This window comes from Felis catus, chromosome F2 (genome assembly GCF_018350175.1).
Source record: "Felis catus isolate Fca126 chromosome F2, F.catus_Fca126_mat1.0, whole genome shotgun sequence".
NCBI classification, from domain to species: domain Eukaryota; kingdom Metazoa; phylum Chordata; class Mammalia; order Carnivora; family Felidae; genus Felis; species Felis catus.
Genome location: NC_058385.1, coordinates 41426616 through 41450600, shown reverse-complemented (window position 1 = coordinate 41450600; position 23985 = coordinate 41426616). Strand labels below are relative to the sequence as shown.

The 23985-nt window shown below is 36.1% G+C and overlaps 1 protein-coding gene across 8 annotated transcripts in view; it reads right to left on the bottom strand.

Moving 5' to 3' along the window:
* Positions 1–222: 222 nt before the first annotated feature.
* DPY19L4 (dpy-19 like 4) overlaps positions 223–23985 on the bottom strand; it is a 68909-nt gene continuing 45146 nt past the window's right edge. For 6 of the 8 annotated variants that reach the window (XM_023248143.2, XM_023248145.2, XM_045049645.1 and 3 more), the window contains 6 exons: positions 23325–23445; positions 20784–20840; positions 16348–16430; positions 12043–12175; positions 4629–4787; positions 223–4368 (listed from right to left, as the gene is read on the bottom strand). In XM_023248143.2, the coding sequence (XP_023103911.2) occupies positions 4204–4368; positions 4629–4787; positions 12043–12175; positions 16348–16430; positions 20784–20840; positions 23325–23445 (718 nt within the window). In that variant the 3' untranslated portion in view covers positions 223–4203. Of the gene's footprint in view, positions 4369–4628; positions 4788–12042; positions 12176–12825; positions 13908–16347; positions 16431–20783; positions 20841–23324; positions 23446–23985 lie in introns of those variants that run through there. The other 2 variants (XM_023248144.2, XM_045049647.1) reach the window with 2 other exon arrangements.

Sequence of the window (23985 nt, the reverse complement as noted above, 5' to 3'; positions counted from 1 at the left end):
GAAAGTATATTACTAAGGATTGCCTAAGAATAGAGTGGTTAGGGGTGATAGCCAAAAGGTTTGGGGTTTCTGAGGTAATAAAAATATTCTAAAACTGTGGCGATAATTGCACAATTCAATACTAAAAACTGATCAATTATACACTTTAAATGGGTGAACTGTGTGGTACATAAATTATATCCCAATAAAGCTACAACAAAAAAGATAGAAATAAGAGACAACTTAAAATTCTAAAAAGAGTTTTATTATAGAAACAAAACAAGGAGTGTAATTAAGCATGAAATAAATAATTTCATTCTTGATAAAAGTATATTTAATGTTACAAAATCTGAAGTAAACTAGTTTATAACCCAACTCTTTTAAAGGATTTCTATTTATTGAAATTAACTTTTATTCTTTTGGAAAGATGTAACAGTTACAAGAGGAACACATTTAATCTGGTATACATTGTTATAGGTACTATGACTCAGAAGTCAACATACATAAAAGCAGCTGTATTCATCTTTGCTAAATAGCTGTACAAAGCTATTCACTTAAAATATTAAAAAGTTGTTTATGAGATATTTCAAACTATAAGTTTGGAATGCATGTTTCTATCTGATACCATTATTCCACTAAATACAGTGGTCAGATGTTTAGTGTATCTCTTATAGAACTGCACATAGGATTACAGAAGCCAAGATTAAAATTTTGCAAATTCTAAGAGACATAAACAAGTGATTCAAAGATGACTTTATGCTAAATTCAGCAAATCTGATTCTTCAATGCCCCTTTTTTATTACAGAAAACAAGTATAATTTTAGAAACCTTAATAGATGGAAAATAGTTGAGTTAAATATATTCTTTGCAATTTGCACATCTAATTTTACTTAAAGTGTGAACTCTAAACATTCAAAAAGCTAATAACGAGCCATTATTTCAATAAGAATTGTTTAACTTTACTTGCACTTTTCAAAGTTGTAATTTTAACACATATTGGGATCTAAAACTATTAGCAGATAGCAACAATAGAGACTATATATTTAAAAAGTGGACAATTGAAGTGAGACTATATTGAGATGTACAGGAAGTAGTTATTTGCTTTACAAAAGGTTCTTAAATATACAGAATTCATAACACGTGATGTTTAAATATTCATGCATTTAAAATAAATCTACCAAAAAGATTGACCTACATACAACTTTTAGAAACCCCACCAATTTTATAAAGAGAGGCACTACTTTTTATCTATCCACTAAAGGCAATAAAATGTTTTAACAGTTCAAAAACAGGGCGAAAAAACAGTTGATTTCTCAAAAACAAAACAGTTTTAGTAAGATGGCCATCACTGTGCCCTTCAAGAAATTAAGAACCTGTTTTTTTAAAGTCTATTTTCCAGCCCCAACTTGTAACACACTTTGACCTCCATTTCTGCTTTTCCTTAAACCAACCTGGAGTGTATGGAAGAGTGCCACAACATTGAGGCTATGTGAAGTTTGGGTTAATGTTCTGAAAAAATATGCTGTCCATATACACAGAAAGTAATGAAGAAAACAGTTAGTTCTAAAGTATAATGCATACTTCCTAGGCTGTAAAACCCCACCAGTCTAACAAAAAGCACCAAGATGCCAAAGTGGGAAAAAATATAAACCAGCACAAAGTCAATATCATAAACCATATCAATTAAGTTTTATTTGTTAGACTGTTTGGCATTTGGGAAGCTAAATAAATTAATTTAGCAGGCTAAAAATCCCATCGCTACCCTTACCAAAGATTTGCTTATTAACGAATTAAAGTCAATACTAAAAATAGCCTAGTGAGGAGTTTTTCTCTGTGCTTAATGATGAGGAAACAGATACCAAATTATAGAAAAAAGTAGATAATAGTTTTTGAAAATAAAAAGTAAAGAGAAATAAAGAAGCTAAGGCACTTATTTCCATGGTTTTGCAACATCAAGGGCAAAGTATGTTTTGTATTTCTTTGAGAAATTCCTTTCATCCTAAAACCGTAAACTTTGCTCCTTTCATAGGTTTTTATAACCTATGAAAATCTAACAACTGTAAGTTACCCAAATGGAATTACTTACAGAACTTTTAATCAGTTTTTACCCTACAGATAAGCAAGGAAATTAATAAAATGTTCCTGAAAGTTTCCTACTACTACTGTCTTAACTATAATTAAAATAGAAGCTAATCTCTTGTATCCAATATTATTACTTCTATAATAAAGCTCACATTTTCCTTTTCAACTGATGCTGAATGAACTTATCATTTAAAAAATTAAATTAAAAGCTTCTCCAAATCAATTTTATTTAAGAAATAAATAAATTTGCTTTGGCAGAAGCAAAAGCGACTCACTAATATGTTTATGTCAAAAGCCAAAACAAAGTCAAAAAACACACATCAAAATGAATTCAGCTTATTTGATAATATAAATCAATACAAATTCAATTAAATATTTCACGCTACATAGGTTATTCTATTTCCCTTTCAACATATGCAAGCTAACCCTGAAGTTACATTGTTTTACATGCTCTAATCACAAGGACTACCAGGTGACCCTTTGCTGTGTACTTAGGTAACCACCGTAATATTTTCATAAGGCTTGAAATTCAATACTAATGACTCACTATTAATGCAGAGAACCTGAAATGCCCTGCCTTGAAATATGTTAATTGTTAAAAATTATATAAAAGCATGAAATGAGAACCAAATAAAACTAGTACACCAGATATATGACACTGCCATCAAACAATTAATTCTGAAGCTCTAAAAAAGCAAAGCATCCTCAAGCTAGTCTAAGAGTGCATGTGCTTTTGCACTTAAAAAAAAAAAAAAAAGCCCCACATATATATACCCGAAAATAAGGATAGTGAAAAGATACTCCCTTCTAAAGTAGTAATTCAGAGTGCTGAAACTGCAATTTTTACAACACTCTAACAAGTGAAAATTTTAAAAATCTATTCACTAAACATATGCATAAGGTAAAACTAAACATGCATCCCATCTTATTAAAATGATACATCTATCCTGAATCTCTTTATATGCCCCAATGAATCATTTAAGAATTTCTTTTAATAAATGATTAAAAATATGAAAACATTTAACCTAAAGGAACGTAGCATTTAGACTGTGAAACTGTGTTGTGAATTTTATTAGAATTGTCATTTTGTTCTTAATGTTGAAGACTGTACTATAGTTTCATAAATAACAGCATTTGTGCTTTATGGTAAACATATCTGCATGAAGAAGTATGTTTAATAGCCTCTGCCCCATCTCAGGAAATTGTTCGTTTTAGTGTTGTCATTTTAGTCATTAATATCAGAATATTCTCATTCTGATAAAGACAATTTTTTATTTAATACGTCAGTAGAAAATATGTGAATAGACTGTATACCCCATTCTACCCCTTTAAAAACCTGAACAACATTCTTTTAAATGTTTCAAAAATATTTAGGTAACAAGAGTTACACTGTTTTATCATGATTAAATTGGTATTAAATTTATGGGTATAAGTGAAAAAAGCTAACCACTTAATAGTCATAAAATAATAAAATGCAATATTATGTCCTCTATATTACTAAGAAAGTGCACATTTATATAAGCAGCAGGTGAGGAGAGCAGTATCATGGAAAATCTGGATATATCTTTATATATATCCTTCAAAATCATGTTCCTTTACACAATTTACACATTTTCATTTAAATGTCACATATTTTCAGCTAACATTTAAATTAATTTTTATTGTAATATTTCAGTTCTATTATAAACCATGAAATACCTTCAGAAACTGCCTCAAGGGTAAGAAGAGTTCTTCCCTTCTAGTCCATAATTATGACATTAAATGGTATATTTATTAAATGTTATGTCTGGGAAATATACTCTGACCTTGAACATATTCAAATTCAAGACCTATGTTATGACAGAATGAAGATTTATGAGGGCAATTTTATAATAACTGAAAAGATAAAGTATTCAAAGACCATGTAATGATAAGGAAAACACCTGACTGGAATATTGTGGCAGATTTGACATTTTACCAAAGGACAGTAATGCTTGATGTTCTATTCTTGCAGAACTCTGGATCCAGTTAACAGCAGGAGGGGAAAAGCAGCAGCAACATTTCAAATGTCCATCCTCTGATTTCCAAAAGACACCATGTAAGTAGAAGAAAATCACATTTTACTTCAAGTGATAGGTCTTTGAAATGAAGACTCTGCTATTTTCAAGACTGAAAGGATATCACAGTGTTGATTTTATATACAAAGTAGGATCTGTTCCAGTATACTCTAGTGAAGTAATTCACATATGGAGAATAGTTAATTTTGACTTCATGACAAAATCGCCCATATTTTGAATAGGTCAACTTGTCACCTTCTTCGCAAACCACCTGTCAAAAGGTATGAAACACCATATTAAAAAGTGTCAGGTCACGATCTCACAGTTTGTGAGTTTGAGCCCTGCATTGGGCTCTGCGCTGATGGCGTGAAACCTGCTTGGGATTTTGTCTCTCCTCTCTGCCCCTCCCCCGCTTGGGCGTGCTTGCTCTCTCTCTCAAAATAAAAAAATAAACTTTAAAAAGAGTAAGATTAAACTAAACTAAAAAGTCATTTTTGTCAAAAAGATTTAACTTTTCAAATGATTACTTACGTGGCCATTTGCAATGTCTAATAAATCTTTAACCCTACAGCCTCTCATGGTTCCCACCTCATTGCAGATAGCATCCTCTATAATTAGGTAATTAGCCTTGTAGGATGTCAGTATTTTATAAATATCTTCAGCAGATCGCTTTGAATAGATTTGATAGATCTGGAAGAATATAATTAAAACAGTGATGTCAAAACATTTAAAATGTATTATTTGAAACTACACATTGAGCATCTACTATTATTTGGTATAAAGCACTATCTATGGAAAATAAAGATATTCACTAAGCCTTGATTCCTGCCCTTAGGAAGCTTATATTCATAATTCATTCACTTGCCACTGAATATCTTCTCTGGAGAAATGCCCATTCAAGTCCTTTGGCCATTTCCCCCCAGCTTTATTGAAATATAAGTGACAGGGGTGCCTGGGTGGCGCAGTCGGTTAAGCGTCCGACTTCAGCCAGGTCACGATCTCGCGGTCCGTGAGTTCAAGCCCCGCGTCAGGCTCTGGGCTGACGGCTCAGAGCCTGAAGCCTGTTTCCGATTCTGTGTCTCCCTCTCTCTCTGCCCCTCTCCCGTTCATGCTCTGTCTCTCTCTGTCCCAAAAATAAAAATAAAACGTTGAAAAAAAAATTAAAAAAAAAAAAAAGAAATATAAGTGACATACAATGTTGTGCAAGTTTAAGGTGTACAACCTGTGGATCTGACACACTTAAATATTGCAAAATGATTACCATTACAACATTAGCTGCCACTTCCACTGTGTCACATAATTACCATTTCTTTTTTCTGGTGAGAACATTTAAGATTTACTCTCTCAGCAACTTTCAAGTATGTAATATAGTATTATTAACTATAATCACCATACTGTAACATCAGATCCCCAGAACTTATTCATCTCATGACTGGACGTTTGTACACTTTGACCAACAACTCCTCCTTCCCCTACCCTCTAGCCCCTGGTAACCACCACTCTACTCTCTATGAGTTTGGCTTGTTTAGATTCCATATGTAAATGATAATCAGAGTATTTGTCTTTATCTGACTTATTTCACTCAGCAATGGGCTTTGCCCATTTCTTAACTGACTTGTCTTTTTATTATTGAATTATAATAGGTCCTTTAATCTTATACCACATACAGTGTATTTTATACTCACTTATACATGAAATAAAGTTAGCAAGGTTAAACATAGTTTGACCACTGTTACAAAATACTAAATAAACAAGAATGCTTAAAACTCCTGATTCCATGGTATTTTCCATTACAATTTTGCTGAACTTATAAGATAATAAGTTCTGGATCTTATTAAATAATAAGCTTGTTCAGTTTTTCTGAGATGCTAACATTGGACTAGCTCTTGTTACAAAATACAAAATAAGAGAATCACAAATGTTAGGCCAAAAGTATCACATGCTATTTGTCCTGGAAATACTGAGATTTGATATCTAGATTGGACAAGATCCCAACCTATTTGATACTCAGCAGCCACCTCCTACATGTTATGATTTCTGTCATTCCGGCACCTTCAGGTCCAATGTCCACCAACATGATAGAGGTACTTACTGATATTCTGTGGTACACAGAATGTTAATAAACGCTTCTCTTTGCTAAATAGGTTTCAATGGAAATATTTCTATCCAGCCTATATCTATTTATTGTTTTCCACATACATTTTTTACTTACTTTTAAATTTTAAGAAGCTGTAACACACTCATGGGGCATTAAAAAAAAAATACTTCTAGGGGCGCCTGGGTGGTTCAGTTGGTTAAGCGTCTGCTTGATTTCAGCTTAGGTCATGATCTCATGGTTTGTGAGGTAGAGCCCCACATTGGGTTCTGTGCAGACAGCATGGAGCCTGCTTGGGATTCTCTTTCTCCCTCTCTCTGCCCCCCCCCCATAATCTCTCTCTCTCTCCCTCTCCCTCTCACAAAATAAATAAATAAACATTTTTTAAACATACACACAAGAAAACCACTTCTATGCAGTGGCAACAACACAGGGTTTCTCGATCTAAGTATTATTGACATTTGGGGCTAGAGAATTATTTGTTGGGACAGAGGATGACTGTTCTGTGTAGTGTTGGATGTTCAGCAGTATTCCTGGTCCCTACCCACTAGATGCCTGAAGAATTCCTCCTACAGTTGTGATGATCAGTATGTCTCCAGACATTGCCAAATGTCCCTTAGGAGCATAATAGTCTCAGGTTTGAGAATTACTGGCCTAGGAATTATACGAAGATTAGTCACAGGTCATGAATCATAGATAGAATGCAATTCAAATGATATGGTCTCATTTATGGAGTCTGATTTGAATTTCAGTTTAACAACAAATTTATTCAGTCAGTACTTGCTGTGCACTAGACACCAAAGAGAAAGACAAAGTTTTGAAAAGAAACATGGTTCCTATTCTCATAGTTAAATCACATGAAACATAAAACTCTAAAATGTTTAAATTTAACTAGAACCTAATTAAAAGTCTGACCTAATTATAAGTGATTCTGAAATTCTGTATTAGGAAAAGACCAATCATAAGACAACAACTAAAAAAAAAAAAAAAAGTTCAGGAATATGCTATGTACATCTACATTCTAGGCGACTGTACCTTTTCAAAATGCAGCAAATACTAGACAAAGGCAGCTGTTGTCTCTCAGGTAAATCACACCCAGATAGATCTCCTCATCTCTGACCTCTCCCCTGCTTCAATATGTTCTTTCTGCTGTGACCATAATTAACTCTCTAAAACAGATCTAAGCATTCCATTCCCAGGCTTATTAAAGGTCTCTGATAACTCCCAAATGCCTCAAGGGTAAGTCTAAATTCTTCAGCATGACATTCCAGGTCCTTTAGAATTTGGCCCTAGTTTATTTTTTTAGTTTCATGGCTATACAAATTTCATGGCTCATGTCATTTTTCATCCTGGAATCAATGCATTCTTTTTCCAATCATGTTTCTACTAGTCCTTCAAAGCCCAGATCAAGCCAATGCCTTTTATGAAGACTTGGATTTGTAGAGGCAGAATGGATTGTTCCTGCCTTTTTTTTTTTTTTTTTTTTTAAAGAAGGCTCCATGCCCAATGTGGAGCCTGACCTCACGACCCTGAGGTCAAGAGTCACATGTTCTACAGACTGAGCCAGACAGGTGCCCCAATTATTCCTGCTTTTGTGCTCCTCTTTGTACTTTCTATGTTTCTATGTGTGTACATATACAATTTAATAGTAAATCAGAACATAATAACTAATATTTAAGTCTTACTATGTTTCAGGCATAGTGCATTATCTCATTTAATTGCTAAATAGGTTTCAATGGAAATATTTCTATCCAGCCTGTATCTATTTATTGTTTTTCACATACATTTTTTACTTACTTTAAATTTTAAGAAGGTGTAACACACTCATGGGGCATTAAAAAAAAAAAAAAAAAAAACTTCTAGGGGAGGCTGGGTGGCTCAGTAAGTTAAGCATCTGACTTTGGCTCAGGTCATGATCTCACAGCTAGTGGGTTCCAGCCCCACATCAGGTTTTGTACTGACAGCTCAGAGCTTGGAACCTGCTTCAGATTCTGTGTCTCCCTCTCTCTGCCCCTCCCCGGCTCATTATCTATCCCTCTCTCAAAAATAAGTAAACATTAAAAAAAATTTTTTTTTGCTTTAATTAAAAAAAAAGAAATGCCAGGGACCTTGTCTCTACCCCACCTTTAAAATTTTTTTTCTGTATTAGGGCACCTGGGTGGCTCACTCATTTAAGCATCCCGACTCACAACCAGAAGATAAGAACTTATTATAATAACCAGATTCAGAAATTTGCTCAAAATTAAAGAAATTAAAGAAAACACAAATAAAAGGAAAGATATTCTGTGCTCATGAACTGGAAGAATGTTAAGACGTCCATACCACTTAAAGGTATCTACAGATTCAGTGCAATTCCTATCAAAATTCCAATGGCATTTTTCATAGAAATAGAACAAACAATCCTAAAATCTGTACAGAACCACAAAAGACCCTGAATAGTCAGAGCAATCTTGAGAAAAAACAAAGCTGGAAGAATCATGCTTCCTAACTACAAACTATATTACAAAGCTATAGTAATCCAAACAGTATGGTATCAGGATAAAAACAGACATATGGGGCACCTGGGTGGCTGAGTCGGTTAAGTGTCCAACTCTTGATCTCAGCTCAGGTCATGATCTCACAATTCATGAAATTGTGCTGACAGTGCGGAGGCTGCTTAGGGTTCTCTCTCCCTCTACCCCTCCCCCATCCTCTCTCAAAATAAATAAATAAACGTTAAAAACAAAAACAGATACATAGATCAGTGGAATAAAACAGCCCAGAAATAAACCCACACATACACGGTCAATTAATTTACAACAGAGGAGTCAAAACAATACAATGGGAAAAGGACAATCTCTTCAATAAATGATGTTGGAAAACTGCACAGCCACACGCAAAAGAATGAAACTGAACTACTATAGTACAGCACACACAAAACTTAACTGAAATGGATTAAAGACTTGAATGTAAGACCTGAAACCATAAAACTTCTAGAAGAAAACACAGGTGATAAGCTCTTTGATAATGGTCTTGGCGATTATTCTTTTGGATTTGACAGCAAAAGTGGAGGCAACAAAAGCAAAAATAAACAAGTGGGACTACATCAAACTAAAAAACTTCTGCACAGCAAAGAAAACCATCAACAAAATGAAGAGGCAACCTACTGAATGGGAGAAAATATTTGCAAAACACATATCTGATAAGAGGTTAACACCCAAAATATATAAAGAGCTCATACAGCTCAATAAGAGAAAAAAAATCTGATTAAAAAGTGGGCAAAATATCTAAATAGACATTGTTCCAACATAGACATACAGATGGCAAACAGGTACATGAAAGGTGCTCAACATCATTCATCATCACAGAGATGCAAATCAAAACCATAAAGAGATACTACCTCACAGCTGTTAGAATGGGTACTATCAAAAAGGCAAGAAATGAGAAATGCTGGTGAGAATGTGGAGAAAAGGGAACCCTCTTACTGGGGATGGGAAGGTAAAGTGATACAGCCACTATGGAAAACAGTATTAAGCGTTCATCAAAAACTTAAAAATGAAACTACCATATCACCCAAAAATTCCACTTCTGGGTATTTATCCAAAGGAAATGGAAACACTAATTCAAAGAGATATATGCACATCCATGTTTACTGCAGCATTATTTACAAAAGCCAACATATGGAAACAACCTGAATGTCCATCAGTGGATGAATAGATAAAATGTAGTATATGTGTGTGTGTATTTATAAATAGGAAATTATTCAGCCATAAGAAAGAATGAAATCTTGCCATTTGCAACAATATGGATGACCTTGGGATGCCTCGCTGGCTCAGTCAGAACATGTGTCTCTTGAGCTTGGGGGTATGAATTCGGGCCCCAGACTGGGTGTAGAGATTAGTACTTAAATAAATAAAGCTTAAACACACACACACACACACACACACACACACACACACACACACACACAAAAACATGGATGGACCTTGAGGATATTATACTAAGTGAAGTAAGTCACACAGAAGGACAAATACTATAGGATCTCACTTATATGTGGAATCTGAAAGCAAAACCAAAACCAACCAAACTCACAGATACAGAGAACAGACTGGTGGTTGCCAGAGGTGGGTAAAATGGGTGAAGGGAGTCAAAAGCTACAAACTTCCAGTTATAAAATGTATGTCATAGAGACCTAATGTAGAGCATAATGACACAGTTAGTAACACCGTACTGCACATTTAAAAGGTGCTAAGAAAGTAGATCTTAAAAGTTCTCATCATGAGAAAAAAATTTTTATAGCTATGTATGTTGATGGATGTTAACTGGACTTAATGTGGTAATCATTTTGTAATATATACAAATATCAAATCATTACATCGTACACATGAAATTAATATAATGTTATATTTCAATTACACCTCAATTATTTATTATTTATTTATTGTAAAAATTTTTTAACCATATTTTTTAAGGTTTTTTTTATTTTGAGAGAGAGTGAGAGAGCAGGGGAGGGGCATAGAGAGAGGGGGACAGAGGATCTGAAGTAGCACTGTGCTGACAGAGAGTCCAATGTGGGGCCTGAACTTGCAAACTGTGAAATCATGGCCTGAGCTGAGTCAGACACTTAACTGACTCAACCACTCAGGCACACCTATACCTCAATTTTTTTAAAAAGGCATTGTGTGGGGCGCCTGGGTGACTCAGTCGGTTAAACATCCGACATCAGCTTAGGTCATGATCTCATGGTTTGTGAGCTCGAGCCCTGCATGGGGGACTGCGCAGACAGTTCAGAGCCTGGAGCCTGCTTCAGATTCTGTGTCTCCTTCTTTCTCTGCCCCTCCCCCACTCATGCTCTGTCTCTCTCTGTTCTCAGAAATGAATAAACATTAAAAAAAATTTTTTTTAAATAAAACAGGAATTGTGGAAATACAAAAAAAAAGGGGGGGGGTGGTTCCTGGCTGGCTCAGTTGGTAAAGCATATGACTCTTGATCTCAGGGTTTTAAGTTTGAGCCCCAAGATAGGTGTAGAGATCAGAAGTGTTGAATCACTACATTGTACACTTTAAACTAATATTACACCGTATGTTAACTAACTGGAATTTAAATAAAAACTTAAAAAATAATCTTAAAAAAAAGGAAAACAAACTTGTTCAAGGTCACAGAGCTAGCACATGGCAGGAGTAGCATTTGAATCCAGGTATTCTAATTCCAGAGTCTTCTTCTTACAGTTTAAATTCTATATTGCTATATTACCTCCTTAGCTTACAGCATACTTAAAAACTACATAAAATTCTCTCAAACTGAAAAACAGAATATTTGGAATTTAGGTTCAGTTGGTCACTGCTTCCAGATACGAAGTTAACATTTACATCTAGACCAGTCAAAATAATACATTCTATTGTATTATTAGATATTGTAATGTTATACTAAGTTATTAATAACAGCCCATACTGAAAAATAAACCACAGTGAGACAGAACTTTAGCTTGGAAATACAAAGTGTATCAAGACATTAACTGACAGTCTGCCTGCCTTCGGTAATTTGATTGAGAACAATCGTATTTTCCAAAGAATGTTTCTCTTTGTGAAATATTACATATGAGTTCCCTTGAAACTTTGTGGAAAATTAAATGTTTCTTCTAGAAACTTATCAATACCATTCATAAAATAAAGAACTTAGTATTTTAATTTTGGCTCTCCTCTTGGTTAAATATATTACACAGCTTTTCAAAGACTAAAGCTAATAATCAACTCTTTCTAAAATTGTTTGGATTTTCCTAGCTAACCAGGAACACATGCATCATTACAGAGCTATACTAAAATAGAAGAGGGATGTTTAAAAGATTTAAATATGTAATCTAAAATGCCTTACATTTTCATTTCTCTTGAGAAGATCATCATCATTGTAAAGAGGTAAGCTGGTCACCATCCATCCCGTGCATAATTTAATCGCACCCATTAACTGTGGACTCCCTGCAAACACAGCTGCAACTGGAGCTTGCCTTCTGTAAAGAAACATAAAGATTTACACACTGAAAAGGTAAGTGTACTATTTAGATCAATGATTTATATCAACTCTGAAACAGCAGGCAACCAATCATGTATTGTATACTTGAATTTCTATATCAGCATTTGTTTCACTGATGAATTAAAAAAAAAATAAGCACCTACTAAGTGCCAGGAACTATTTTGAATGCTGAAAATATGGAAAAAAATTTTTTAAGTTTTATTTTCATTTTTAAATTTATTTTGAGAGAGTGAGAAAGAACTTGAGAGCAAGTGGGGGTGAGGCAGAGAGACAGGAAGAGAGAGAATCCCAAGCAGACTCCAGGCTGTTTGTGCAGAGCCTGACATGGGGCTCAATCCCATGAACCATGAGATCATGACCTGAGCCAAAATGAAGAGTCGGGATGCTTAAATGAGTGAGCCACCCAGGTGCCCTAATACAGAAAAACAATTTAAAGGTGGTGTGGAGACAAGGTCCCTGGCATTTCTTTTTTTTTTTAATTAAAACAAAAAAAATTTTTTTAATGTTTACTTATTTTTGAGAGAGGGATAGATAATGAGCCGGGGAGGGGCAGAGAGAGGGAGACACAGAATCTGAAGCAGGTTCCAAGCTCTGAGTTGTCAGCACAAAACCTGATGCGGGGCTCAAACCCATGAGCTATGAGATCATAACCTAAGCCAAAGTCAGACACTTAACCGACTGAGCCACCCAGGCACCCCAAGGTTCCTGGCTTTTGAGAGAGATGGGAGGGATATAGGCCAGGTGGTAATACTACTACTAAAAAATAATGCAGGGTATATATAATGACAGGAATTTACTACTTTATATAGTGTAATCAATTCAATGGTGAGTGTGAATTCTCAAATTTATCCTTCTGAAAATATTAACCACCACAACCCAAATCTTTCCCAATCCATCCATCTCCTGCTTCTTCCCTACCTTTACCATGTACCTGTCTGCAGATAACACATGTAGGACTTCTCCATTTTGAACGATGATCCAAAGCCCCAGAAAGATGTCACTTACAAGACTAGGAAACCTAAAAGCAGATCCCAAAGGGTTGCTCCAATGTTTTCACTAACCAATCCAACCAATTCAACATTCAGCATCCACTTACTACACGCTAGAGTCAATGCCAAGCTCTGGAAATAAAAGATGGCACACAGCCACTGTCTTCAGGGAGCACCCAGTAATGGGGAAACAAACATGAAACAGGATAATTATACCACAGTAATATATTTAACTGCCTGATGTACAATGTCCAATGTTCAAGCCCCTATGCTTAAAAATAATGTGATAAATCACACACCCAGATTTAACTTCATCTTTTGTTAATGACAATGCAAAGCTATATAGTCAGTGTCCTACAATGGTAATCACAATTCACAAAAAATATTAATAGGCAATAAAGGTGATCTAAAGAAAACAATTTTTATACATATGAAATGTGTATTTAGAGTAACAAAACTTGTAATAACACCAATTCTCATTTCTATATACCTATTCCTCGTTTATAGAAACATTTTTGTTCCCCCCCCCATATTTTCCTGTTTTTTGATAGTGTTTCATTTTTTCATGTTTTATTTTCTCCTTCTATGTCTTAAACATTTTTCAGTGTAGTTATTTCATAGTGTCTACCCACAGGGTAGACTAGTTGTAAAATGGCTGCAATGATTCTTACCTCATACCTATGCTCTCAGAGCAAACAGTGGTCCTGGTCATGTGACTCGCTTTGGCCAACAGAACAGAAACATAATGTGAGCAGAAACTTTTAAAATGTTTGACATTGAGATTTGCCCTCTCTTGTTACTCTTAAGAACTCTATAACCACTATCTTCTAAATGAGCCCAGGCTACCTGAGCTGGATGAGAGGCCTGTGGCCAAGTCAATTCCATTCCCCCAGCTGGTACCTACCCAACCTTTAGACATGTGAGAGAGGCCATGCCTGACCACTCAGTCCCAGAGCAGCTAGCCCAGACCAGAAGACTCTTCCCCACCCCCCACTCACTGACTGCCAAAATAGTGAAAAATAAGAAATGTTTATTATTTGCAGCCACTAACTTTTGTGGTAGTCTATTATGCAGCAGAAACCAACTCACATAAATTTTATTATCAGAAATTTCTAGAGCTCTGGGGCACATGGCTGGCATAGTCAGAAGAGCATGTGACTCTTGATGTCAGGGTCATATTGGGTATAGAGTTTACTTCAGTAAGTAAGTAAACTAAAAAAAAAAAAGAAAGAAAAAGAAAAATTGTTAGAGATCTAATTCTGTTGTTTATCACAAACAACAGCTGATCTCACTGTGTTGGACCGTTTTGTCATGTGTTTTTTAATTTTAGAGCTCATCTTCATGAAGTCCTATTTGTGGAAACCTGTGTAGCCTGGGTTGAGAATATATCAGACACTCTAAACCACACAGGACCACTTTTTATGATAATTTTTTGACTGGGGGTTTCTTGGATTAGACAAGTATAATTTCAAACCGCAAACCCGTGTGAATTCAGATCCACTGCTGCAAATTCAGAGGAGAGACTTTTGTTTGACTAATAGCTGAGGCCAAGGAAGATATGCTTTCCCTACCACTGGATGGTTATTTTGTGGGTCTATTCTATCACTGATAGTGTAGTCCTCTGAGCGTCCCTTAGTCATATGTGTGTGTTGAGAGAGGGAAAACGGGGTCTCAATTGCAATTCCCTGTATCCATAGGCCAAAGACCATATCTTCTGTCCTGTGTGGGTTTTAACATACGCATGGTTATTAGGGGCGCCTGGATGGCTCAGTCAGTTGAGTGGCCGGCTTCGGTTCAGATTCATGATCTCACGGTCCGTGGGTTTGAGCCCTGGGTCGAGCTCTGAGCTGGCAGCTTGGAGCCTGGAACCTGCTTTGGATTCTGTGTCTCCCTCTCTCTCTGTTCCTTCCCTGCTCACATTCTGTCTCTCTCTCTCCCTCTCTCAAAAATAAATAAAGATTAAAAAATTTAAAAATAAATAAATAAAATAAAATATGTATGGCTATTAAAATTAAAATCTTAAATTTTGGTAAACTTCATTAACAAGACTAGTAATCCACCACTTATCCAAGCCAGGGTAAAAGAAACAACCTCTTGACTATCTAAATAAAGGAATATTTGTTTCTTTATATTCTACATTTCTAGGTGTAGCACAGAAAGAGTCTCAAATCTCAAACTTATCAATGCTATATATATTAGCTTTTTATTTCTTTAAGTAAGGGGCTTGAACTCACAATCCAGAGATCAAGAATCACATGCTTTTTTTTAAGTTTATTTATTTATTTTTGAGAGAGAGAGTGCGCACGCTTGTGAGCAGGGGAGCAGCAGAGAGAGAATCCCAAGCAGGCTCTGTGCTGTCAGTGCAGAACCCAAAACTGGGCTCAATCTCATGACCCTGAGATCATGAACTGAGCTGAAATCAAGAGTCAGATGCTTAACTGACTGAGCCACCCACGCGCCCTGAGTCACATGCTCTGACTGAGCTAGCCAGTTGCCCCTGAATGCTACTTTCTTTTTTTTTTTAAGTTTACTTATTTATTTATTTTTTCAACGTTTATTTATTTTGGGGACTGAGAGAGACAGAGCATGAACGGGGGAGGGGCAGAGAGAGAGGGAGACACAGAATCAGAAACAGGCTCCAGGCTCTGAGCCATCAGCCCAGAGCCTGACGCGGGGCTCGAACTCCCGGACCGCGAGATCGTGACTTGGCTGAAGTCGGACGCTTAACCGACTGCGCCACCCAGGCGCCCCATTAAGTTTATTTTTGAGACAGAGAGCGAACGTGCACACATGAACAGGGGAGGGGCAGAAAGAGGGAGCCAGAGAATCCCAAGCAGTCTCCAAACTGTAAGCGCAGAGCCCAATAGCAGGGCTTGAACCCACAAACCATGAGATCATGACCGGAGCTGAAATCAAGAGTCAAATGCTTAACCATCTAAGCTACCCAGGTGACCTAATGCTGTATTTCCAATGGAGAGGAGTTCAATTAGAAAATCAGAATTATAAGTCAATTAAAAACTAAATATCCCTAAAAGCATGGGGCAAAATTCTAAGTTTTATGAGAACAATTTGGAAAAGGATTAATTTATTATTTCCCCTGAATTGATGAGATAGCATGCAACAATGGTTTAACAAAAGTGTTAAGCAGTTCAATTCTTACTTTATCCAGGTCATAAGTTCCACTGTATCTGGGTCATAAAATTCTTGTAGTTCCATTAGTTCTGTCATTAATCTTGGAAAAAACTAAAATGCAAAACAAAATTCCCAAAAATATGTATAAGTATCCAAAAAGTTCAAAACTGCTCCAGAGTATTTACTACGAGACTAACGTAAGACAAACAATATTATAACGTCATTCTCATGGAAAAAATATCACGGATCTTTTTACTTTCTTTCAGTGAGCTGCTCATTCTTCTCAGTCCAAATAATCTAAATAATCTATTTTATGGTTAATTTACTGCCTAGACTCAATAAATAATTTTATCATTACCAAACAATCATCAGTTTCATCTTTCAGGAACACACAATTAATTTAACAGGTTTATTGGCAATTAGTTTCATGTTATACTACAATAAACTAAAGAATTTATATTATTTTATAAATATTCAAATTTTGGAGTTGCCAAAACACTTTTTTTTAATTCCAGTGTAGTTAACATACAGCATTATATTCCTTTCAGGTGTACAATATACTGATTAAACAATTCCCTATATTACTCAGTGCTCATCAAGATAAGTGCGTGTGTATTATACATATAATATATATATTATATATATATATAATATACACACACACACCATATCTTCTTTAGCCATTCATATATCAATGGACAATTCCCTATATTACTCAATTCCCTGTATTACTCAGTGCTCATCAAGATAAGTGTGTGTGTATATTATACATATATATTATTATATATAATATACACACACACATATCTTCTTTAGCCATTCATCTATCAATGGACACTTAGGCTGTTTCCACAATTTAGCTATTGTAAATAATGCTACAATAAACATAGGGGTGCATGTATCACTCTGAATTAGTGTTTTTGTATTCTTTGGGTAAATATCTGGTAGTGCAATTGCTGGATCATAAGGTAGTTCTATTTTTAATTATTTGAGGATCCTCTATACTGTCTTCCACAGTGGCTGTACAATTTGCATTCCCACAAACAGTGCATGAGTGTTTCTATTTCTCCATATCCTCACTAACACTTGGTTTTTTATTTTTGGTTTTTTAGTTTTTTTTTTATGTTTATTCATTTTTGAAAGACAGAGAGAGAACACAAGCAGGGGTGGGGCAGAGAGAGAGGGGGACACACAATCTGAAGCAGGCTCCAGGCTCTGAGCTGTCAACACAGAGCCCGATGCAGGGCTTGAACTCACGAACGGTGAGATCATGACCTGAGCCGAAGCCAGACATTCAACCGACTGAGCCACCCAGGCGCCCCTTTAGTTTTTTTTTTAAGTTTATTTATTTACATTGAGAGAGAGAGAGAGAGAGAGAGAGAGAGAGAGAGAGAGAGAGAGAGAGAGAGAGAAAGGCAGAGAGAGAATCCTAAGCAGGCTCTGCACTGTCAGTGTGGAGCCCAATGTGGGGCTCAAACTCACAAACCATGAGATCCAGACGGGAGCAGAAAAGTCATGCACTCAACCGACTGAGCCACCCAGGTGTCTCTGTAATTTTTATTTTAGCTCTTCTGACCAATGTGAGATGGTATCTCATTATGGTTTTGATTTGCATTTTTATGATAATGAGTGATGCTGAGCATCTTTTCATGTGTCTATTAGCCATCTGTATATCTTCTTTGGAGAATTATGTCTTCTGCCCACTTTTAAATTGGATTATTTGTTTTTTAGGTGTTGAGTTGTATCAGTTCTTTATATATTTTGGATATGAACCCTTTATCAGATATGTCATTTGCAAACGTCTTCTCCCATTCAGTAGATTGTCCTTTTGTTTTGTTGATTGTTTCTTTTGCTGTTCAGAAGCTCTTTATTTTGGTGTAGTCCCAAATAATTTATTTTTACTTTTGTTTCCTTTGTCTCAGGAAACATACCTAGAAAAATGTTGCTATGGCCAATGTCAGAGTAATTAATGCTTGTGTTCTCTTCTAGGATTTTTATGATTTCGGGTCTCACATTTAGGTCCTTAGTCCATTTTGAGTTTACCTTTGTGTATGGTGTAAGAAAGTGGTCCAGTTTCATTGTATTGTATGTAACTGTCTAGTCTTCCCAACAGCATTTGTTGAAGACTGTCCTTTTCCCATTGCATATGCTTGCCTCCTTTGTTGAAGATTAATTGACCATAAAATTGTAGATTTATTTCTGGGCTTTCTATTCTGTTCCATTGATCTATGTGTTTATTTTTGTGCCAGTACCATACTGTTTTGATTACTATAGCTTTGTAATATAACTTGAAGTCTGGGGTCATGATACTTTCAGTTTTGCTTTCCAAGATTGCTTTGGCTATTTGGGGTCTTTTTTGGTTCCATACACATTTTAGGAATGTCTGTTCTAATTCTACTGGTATTTTTTTTTAAATTTTTTTTTCAACGTTTATTTATTTTTGGGACAGAGAGAGACAGAGCATGAACGGGGGAGGAGCAGAGAGAGAGGGAGACACAGAATCCGAAGCAGGCTCCAGGCTCTGAGCTGTCAGCACAGAGCCCGATGCGGGGCTCGAACTCCCGGACCGCGAGATCGTGACCTGGCTGAAGTCGGACGCTTAACCAACTGCGCCACCCAGGCGCCCCTCTACTGGTATTTTGATACAGATTGCATTGAATGTGTAGACTGCTTTGGGTAATATAGACATTTTAACAATATTTGTTCTTGTTTTTTTTTTTAATAAGTTTATTTTTATTTTGAGAGCGATAGAGCCAAGCAGGGGAGGAACACAGAGAGAGAGAAAGAGAGAGAAAGAGAGAGAAAGAGAGAGAAAGAGAGAGAAAGAGAGAGAGAGAGAGAGAGAGAGAGAGAGAGAGAGAGAGAGAGAGAGAGAGAGAGAGAGAATATCTCACACAGGCTTTATGCCATCAGCACAGAGCCTGATGCAGGGCTCAAACTCACAAACTGTGAGACCATGACCTGAGCCGAACTCAAGAGTCAGATGCTTAACCCACTGAGCCGCCCGGGTGCCCCCAATACTTGTTTGTCTAATCCATGAGCATGTGACATCTTTCCATTTCTTTGTGTTGTCTTCAATTTCTTTCATCAGGTTTTATCGTTTTCAGAGTACAGGTCTTTCATCTCTTTGGTTAGGTTTATTCCTAGGTATCTTATTATTTTTGGTACAATTGTAAATGGGATTGTTTTCTTAATTTCTTTCTGCTGTTTAACTTCTCTTTCTCATATTTATTTATTTTGAGAGAGAGAGAGAGAGGATGAATGAGGGAGGCTCAGACAGAGAGGAAGAGAGAGAATCCCAAGTAGGCTCCATGCTGACAGCGAGGAGCCCAATGTGGGGCTCAATCCCACAAACCATGAGATCATGACCTGAGCTGAAATCAAGAGTTGGGACGCATAACCAACTACGCCACCCAGGTGTCCCTCTTTTTTCATTTTCACGAATGTGAGATCATGACCTGAGCTAAAATCAAGAGTCAGACACTAAACCCACTGAGCCACCCAGGTGCTCCAATAGAGTTTCCTATATATAATATCACGTCATCTGCAAATAACAAAAGTTTTACTTCTTTACCAATGTGGATGCCTTTTATTCCTTTCTTTGGTCTGACTGCTATGGACTTCTAACTTCCAGTACTATGTTGAATAAAAGTGGTGAGAGTCAGTCTTGTTCCTGACCTTAGAAGAAAACCTCCGTTTTTCAATACTGAGTACGATGTTAGTTGTGGGTTTTTCATTACAAAATGCTTTTTAATAAAAAAAATTTTTTAACGTTTATTTATTTTTGAGAGAGACAGAGACAGAGTGTGAGCGGGAGAGGGGCAGAGAGAGAGAGGGAGACACATAATCTGAGGCAGGTTCCAGGCTCTGAGTTGTCAGCACAGAGCCTGATGCAGGGCTCAAACTCACGAACCGCGAGATCATTACCTGAGCTGAAGTCAAACACCCAAACTGACAGAGCTACCCAAGCGCCCCCCAAATTGCTTTTTAATATTATCACCTATTTATTCAGTAATGGCCTTTGCCAATTATAAACTGAATTAGTAACAGAATTAGACTGTAGAAAATTGAGGGGCGCCTGGGTTTATAGGACTGAGCCCTGCGATGGGCTCCCCACTAAAGGCGTGGAGCTTGCTTGGGATTCTCTCTCTCCGTCTCCCCTATTCGCACACACATGCACATGCTCTCTCTCAAAATAAATAAATAAACATTTAAATATAAATAAATAAATAAATAAATAAATAAATAAATAAATAAATAAGGAAACCACAGAAAATTGCATCATGTGGCATTCTAAAAATGTTTTAACTCTTGTATTGTGCTCCTAATGATAAAAAATTAGGCATACTAAGAATATCACACTTTATTTGGTTAGAATAGTATCTCAATATAAATATGCTACACACATGTAAATTTATCACTACCTTGTAAAGTACATTTTCATAATATAAAAACCTTTCTTACCTCTTTCCATAAGCTGAGACCTATTATAGTGGGCACAGCCATGCTCAGAATAAGAGCCTAAAATATTAAAACAAAAATGATTGTGGATACATTTCAGAATGTACTGGAGGTACTAGACATTGACTCCATGATCAATCACAGATTTTTAGAGTTATAAAATTTCAGAGAAACTGAAGTCAATGTGGAAGCTAGTTTCACAGAGTGAAATGGGTGAAGATTAACGAATTTAAGACATATTAAGCAGGAGATAAAGTGAGACATACATATTTACTATATAAATTTAAGACAGAACAGAAAAAAGGTAACACTTATGGTAGTATTTCAAATAATAAATCAATATTTGACAATTCTGCCAGGAATTTAAGTTATGAACAGCTTAAAAGGACACTGCACCGTGCTACCTAAAAAGCTAGCAACAAAAAGGCAATGAATTAACACAAGAAAAACACCAGTACATATCAATATACAAGTATGCTAAAACAAAAACATATAAATTCCTCTGGAAAAAGACCAGCAAAACACAACATGACTATTACTAAAGATAATTATTCATCATCCCTTTGCCAAAACCTGTTCTTCCTATTGTCCTATGTCCATAACCCTATTTTGGTAACCCTAAAATCCACAGTCACACAAACTAGAGAACTAGGAAATATCTATGATTTGTCTCTCCATACTGTTGAAGCACCAAGTCTCACTAACCTTCTTTTCTAATTTTTTTCATAGACCCCAGAGTCAGAAAAACTTGGGTGTAAATCATGATTTCCACATTTATAAACTGTGTGATCTCAAGCAAGTTATTTAACCAGATTAACCCTTAGTTTCTTTGTCTATAAAATACAGACAATAAAACTTAGCTGTTAGGGCCTTTGTAAGCATTGAATAGCACATAAAGTATTTTATAAACAGTACCCGACACGTGGTGAACACTCAATATATTGAAGCTTTTATCACTTCCATTCACCATGGCCAGTACCTTACCTTTTTGGCTTGAATTTGTCACCCTCAAGTCTATCCTTCAAAGAATTGTAAGTGTGAACTGAGAGAAAACAGAAGTCTGACTCTCTCACACTCACACATAAACATTTCAATGATTTTTCCACTTCCTATAGGATAAGACCAAGTGTTACTGCATGATATTCAAAGGCCTCCATGACCTTACACGTCTTGAATTCCCCAATCTCATTTCTTGACCACTCTTATCTCACATTTCATGTGCCAAGAAAAGTAAATATATCATGCTTTTTCTTTGCCACTGTTTTTATTCCCTTTGATTACAACATGTTCTTTGCCTATCTATGTTTATTCCTTCTACCATGAATGCCCACCCTTTCTTTCCCATCCATCCAAGTAATAATTCATCATCTTTCAAATTTCAGATTGAAAAGTCTTTGAATCCCTAACAAGACTGAATTAAGTAGCCCTACTCTGTGTTCTAACAGTACCCTGTCAATACTTATTATTTTTATGAATAGGAGACTGTAATCTACCTGATGAAATTAATTTGCATTGTAAGCTCACTGCACATAGCAGGCACAGTGAAAATGTTGTATTCACATTGAAAACATACAATAGTTTGCCTGGGTGGCTCAGTTGGTTAAGCAGTTAAGTGTCCCACTCCTGATTTTGGTTCAGGTCATGATCTCACAATTTGTGGAATTGAGCCCCACATTGGGCTCTATGCTGACAGTGCAAAGCCTGCTTGGGATTCTCTCTCTCCCTCTCTCTGCCCCTCTCCTGCTCGTTCTCTCTCTCTCAAAATTAAATTAAAAAAAAACCAAAAAAAAAAGTTTTGTTTAAACAACAAAAAAGAAAACATATAATAGTTCCATATCAAATCAAGAATGATATTATAAAAATTCTTTTTTTTATTTTATTTTTTAATGTTTCATTATTTATTTTTGAGAGACAGAGCACAAACAGGGGAAGGGCAGAGAGTGAGGGAGACACAGAATCCGAAGCAGGCTCCAGGCTCTGAGCTGCAAGCACAGAGCCTGACTGGGGGCCCAAACTCACAAACGATGAGATCATGACCTGAGCTGAAGTCAGATGCCCAACCACTCAAAATTAGTTCTTTTTTAATAAATTTTTTAAAAGTTTATTTATTTTGAGAGAGAGAAAGAGTACATGCAAGCAGGGGAGGGGCAGAGAGAGAGAGAGGGAGAGAGACAGAATACCAAGCATGTTCCACACTGGCGGCACAAAGCCCAACGTGGGGCTTGATCTCATAAACCGTGACGTCATGACCTGAACTGAATGAAACCAAGAGTCACACACTCAACCAACTGAACCACCCAGGTGCCCCTAAAAATTAATTCTTGATAGCCTCTAACATTATTGATTCACTCGTATTTTTACCTTCTATTTTACTTATCTGCATTTAAATCAGAAATTCTAAAAAAAAATTTTTCCCCGGGATCTCTTTTTCACTTGTAAGTCATAATATCCTTTACTCACACCATTTCAATTGTATTCAATGTAGTTTCCATTTGTGTAATTGAAAGAGAAACAAGTACTTAACACAAAATAACAACGACTCACCAATAACACTGGGTGTACTGTTCGTAATCGAAGCCACTTGAAAAGTGTCATCCAAAGTTCAGGAGAACATACACCAAATGCTGCTAACATGCATACATAAGGAGTCCAGAGGTATTTCAAGCTAGAAAAGAATGGGAGTCACATATCAGATATCCCATGAACCTCATTACTATCTAATTTCTCTATCTTTTTTTAAAGATTTTATTTTTTTAAGTAATTTCTGCACCCAATGTGGGGTTCAAACTCATAACCCCAAGATCATTAGTCACATGCTCCACTGACTGAGCCAGCCAGGCAACCCAATTTCTCTTTTCTCAGTTCTCTCCTACTACCCATGAAAATACCACATGTTAAGGGAAAATGAAAAGCTTAGCCTCTTTCAGCAACAGATTGTTATTCATTTCTTAAATAATCAAGAAAACATGCAGGTTACTAAAATGAGGATGGAATAAGAGCATTAATATAGATGAGAGTGTAGTAAGATTGTACTCTTGGAGAAAATATAAACTGCTATACTTTTCCAGAAGGCAATTTGGCAAAATCTATAAAAAAATTTTTTTAAGTTTTTAGTTTTGGTTTGTTTCATGTTTATTTATTTTTGAGAGGGAGAGAGCGAGCATGCAAGCAGGGGAGGGGCAGAAAGAAAAAGAGAGAGAGAATC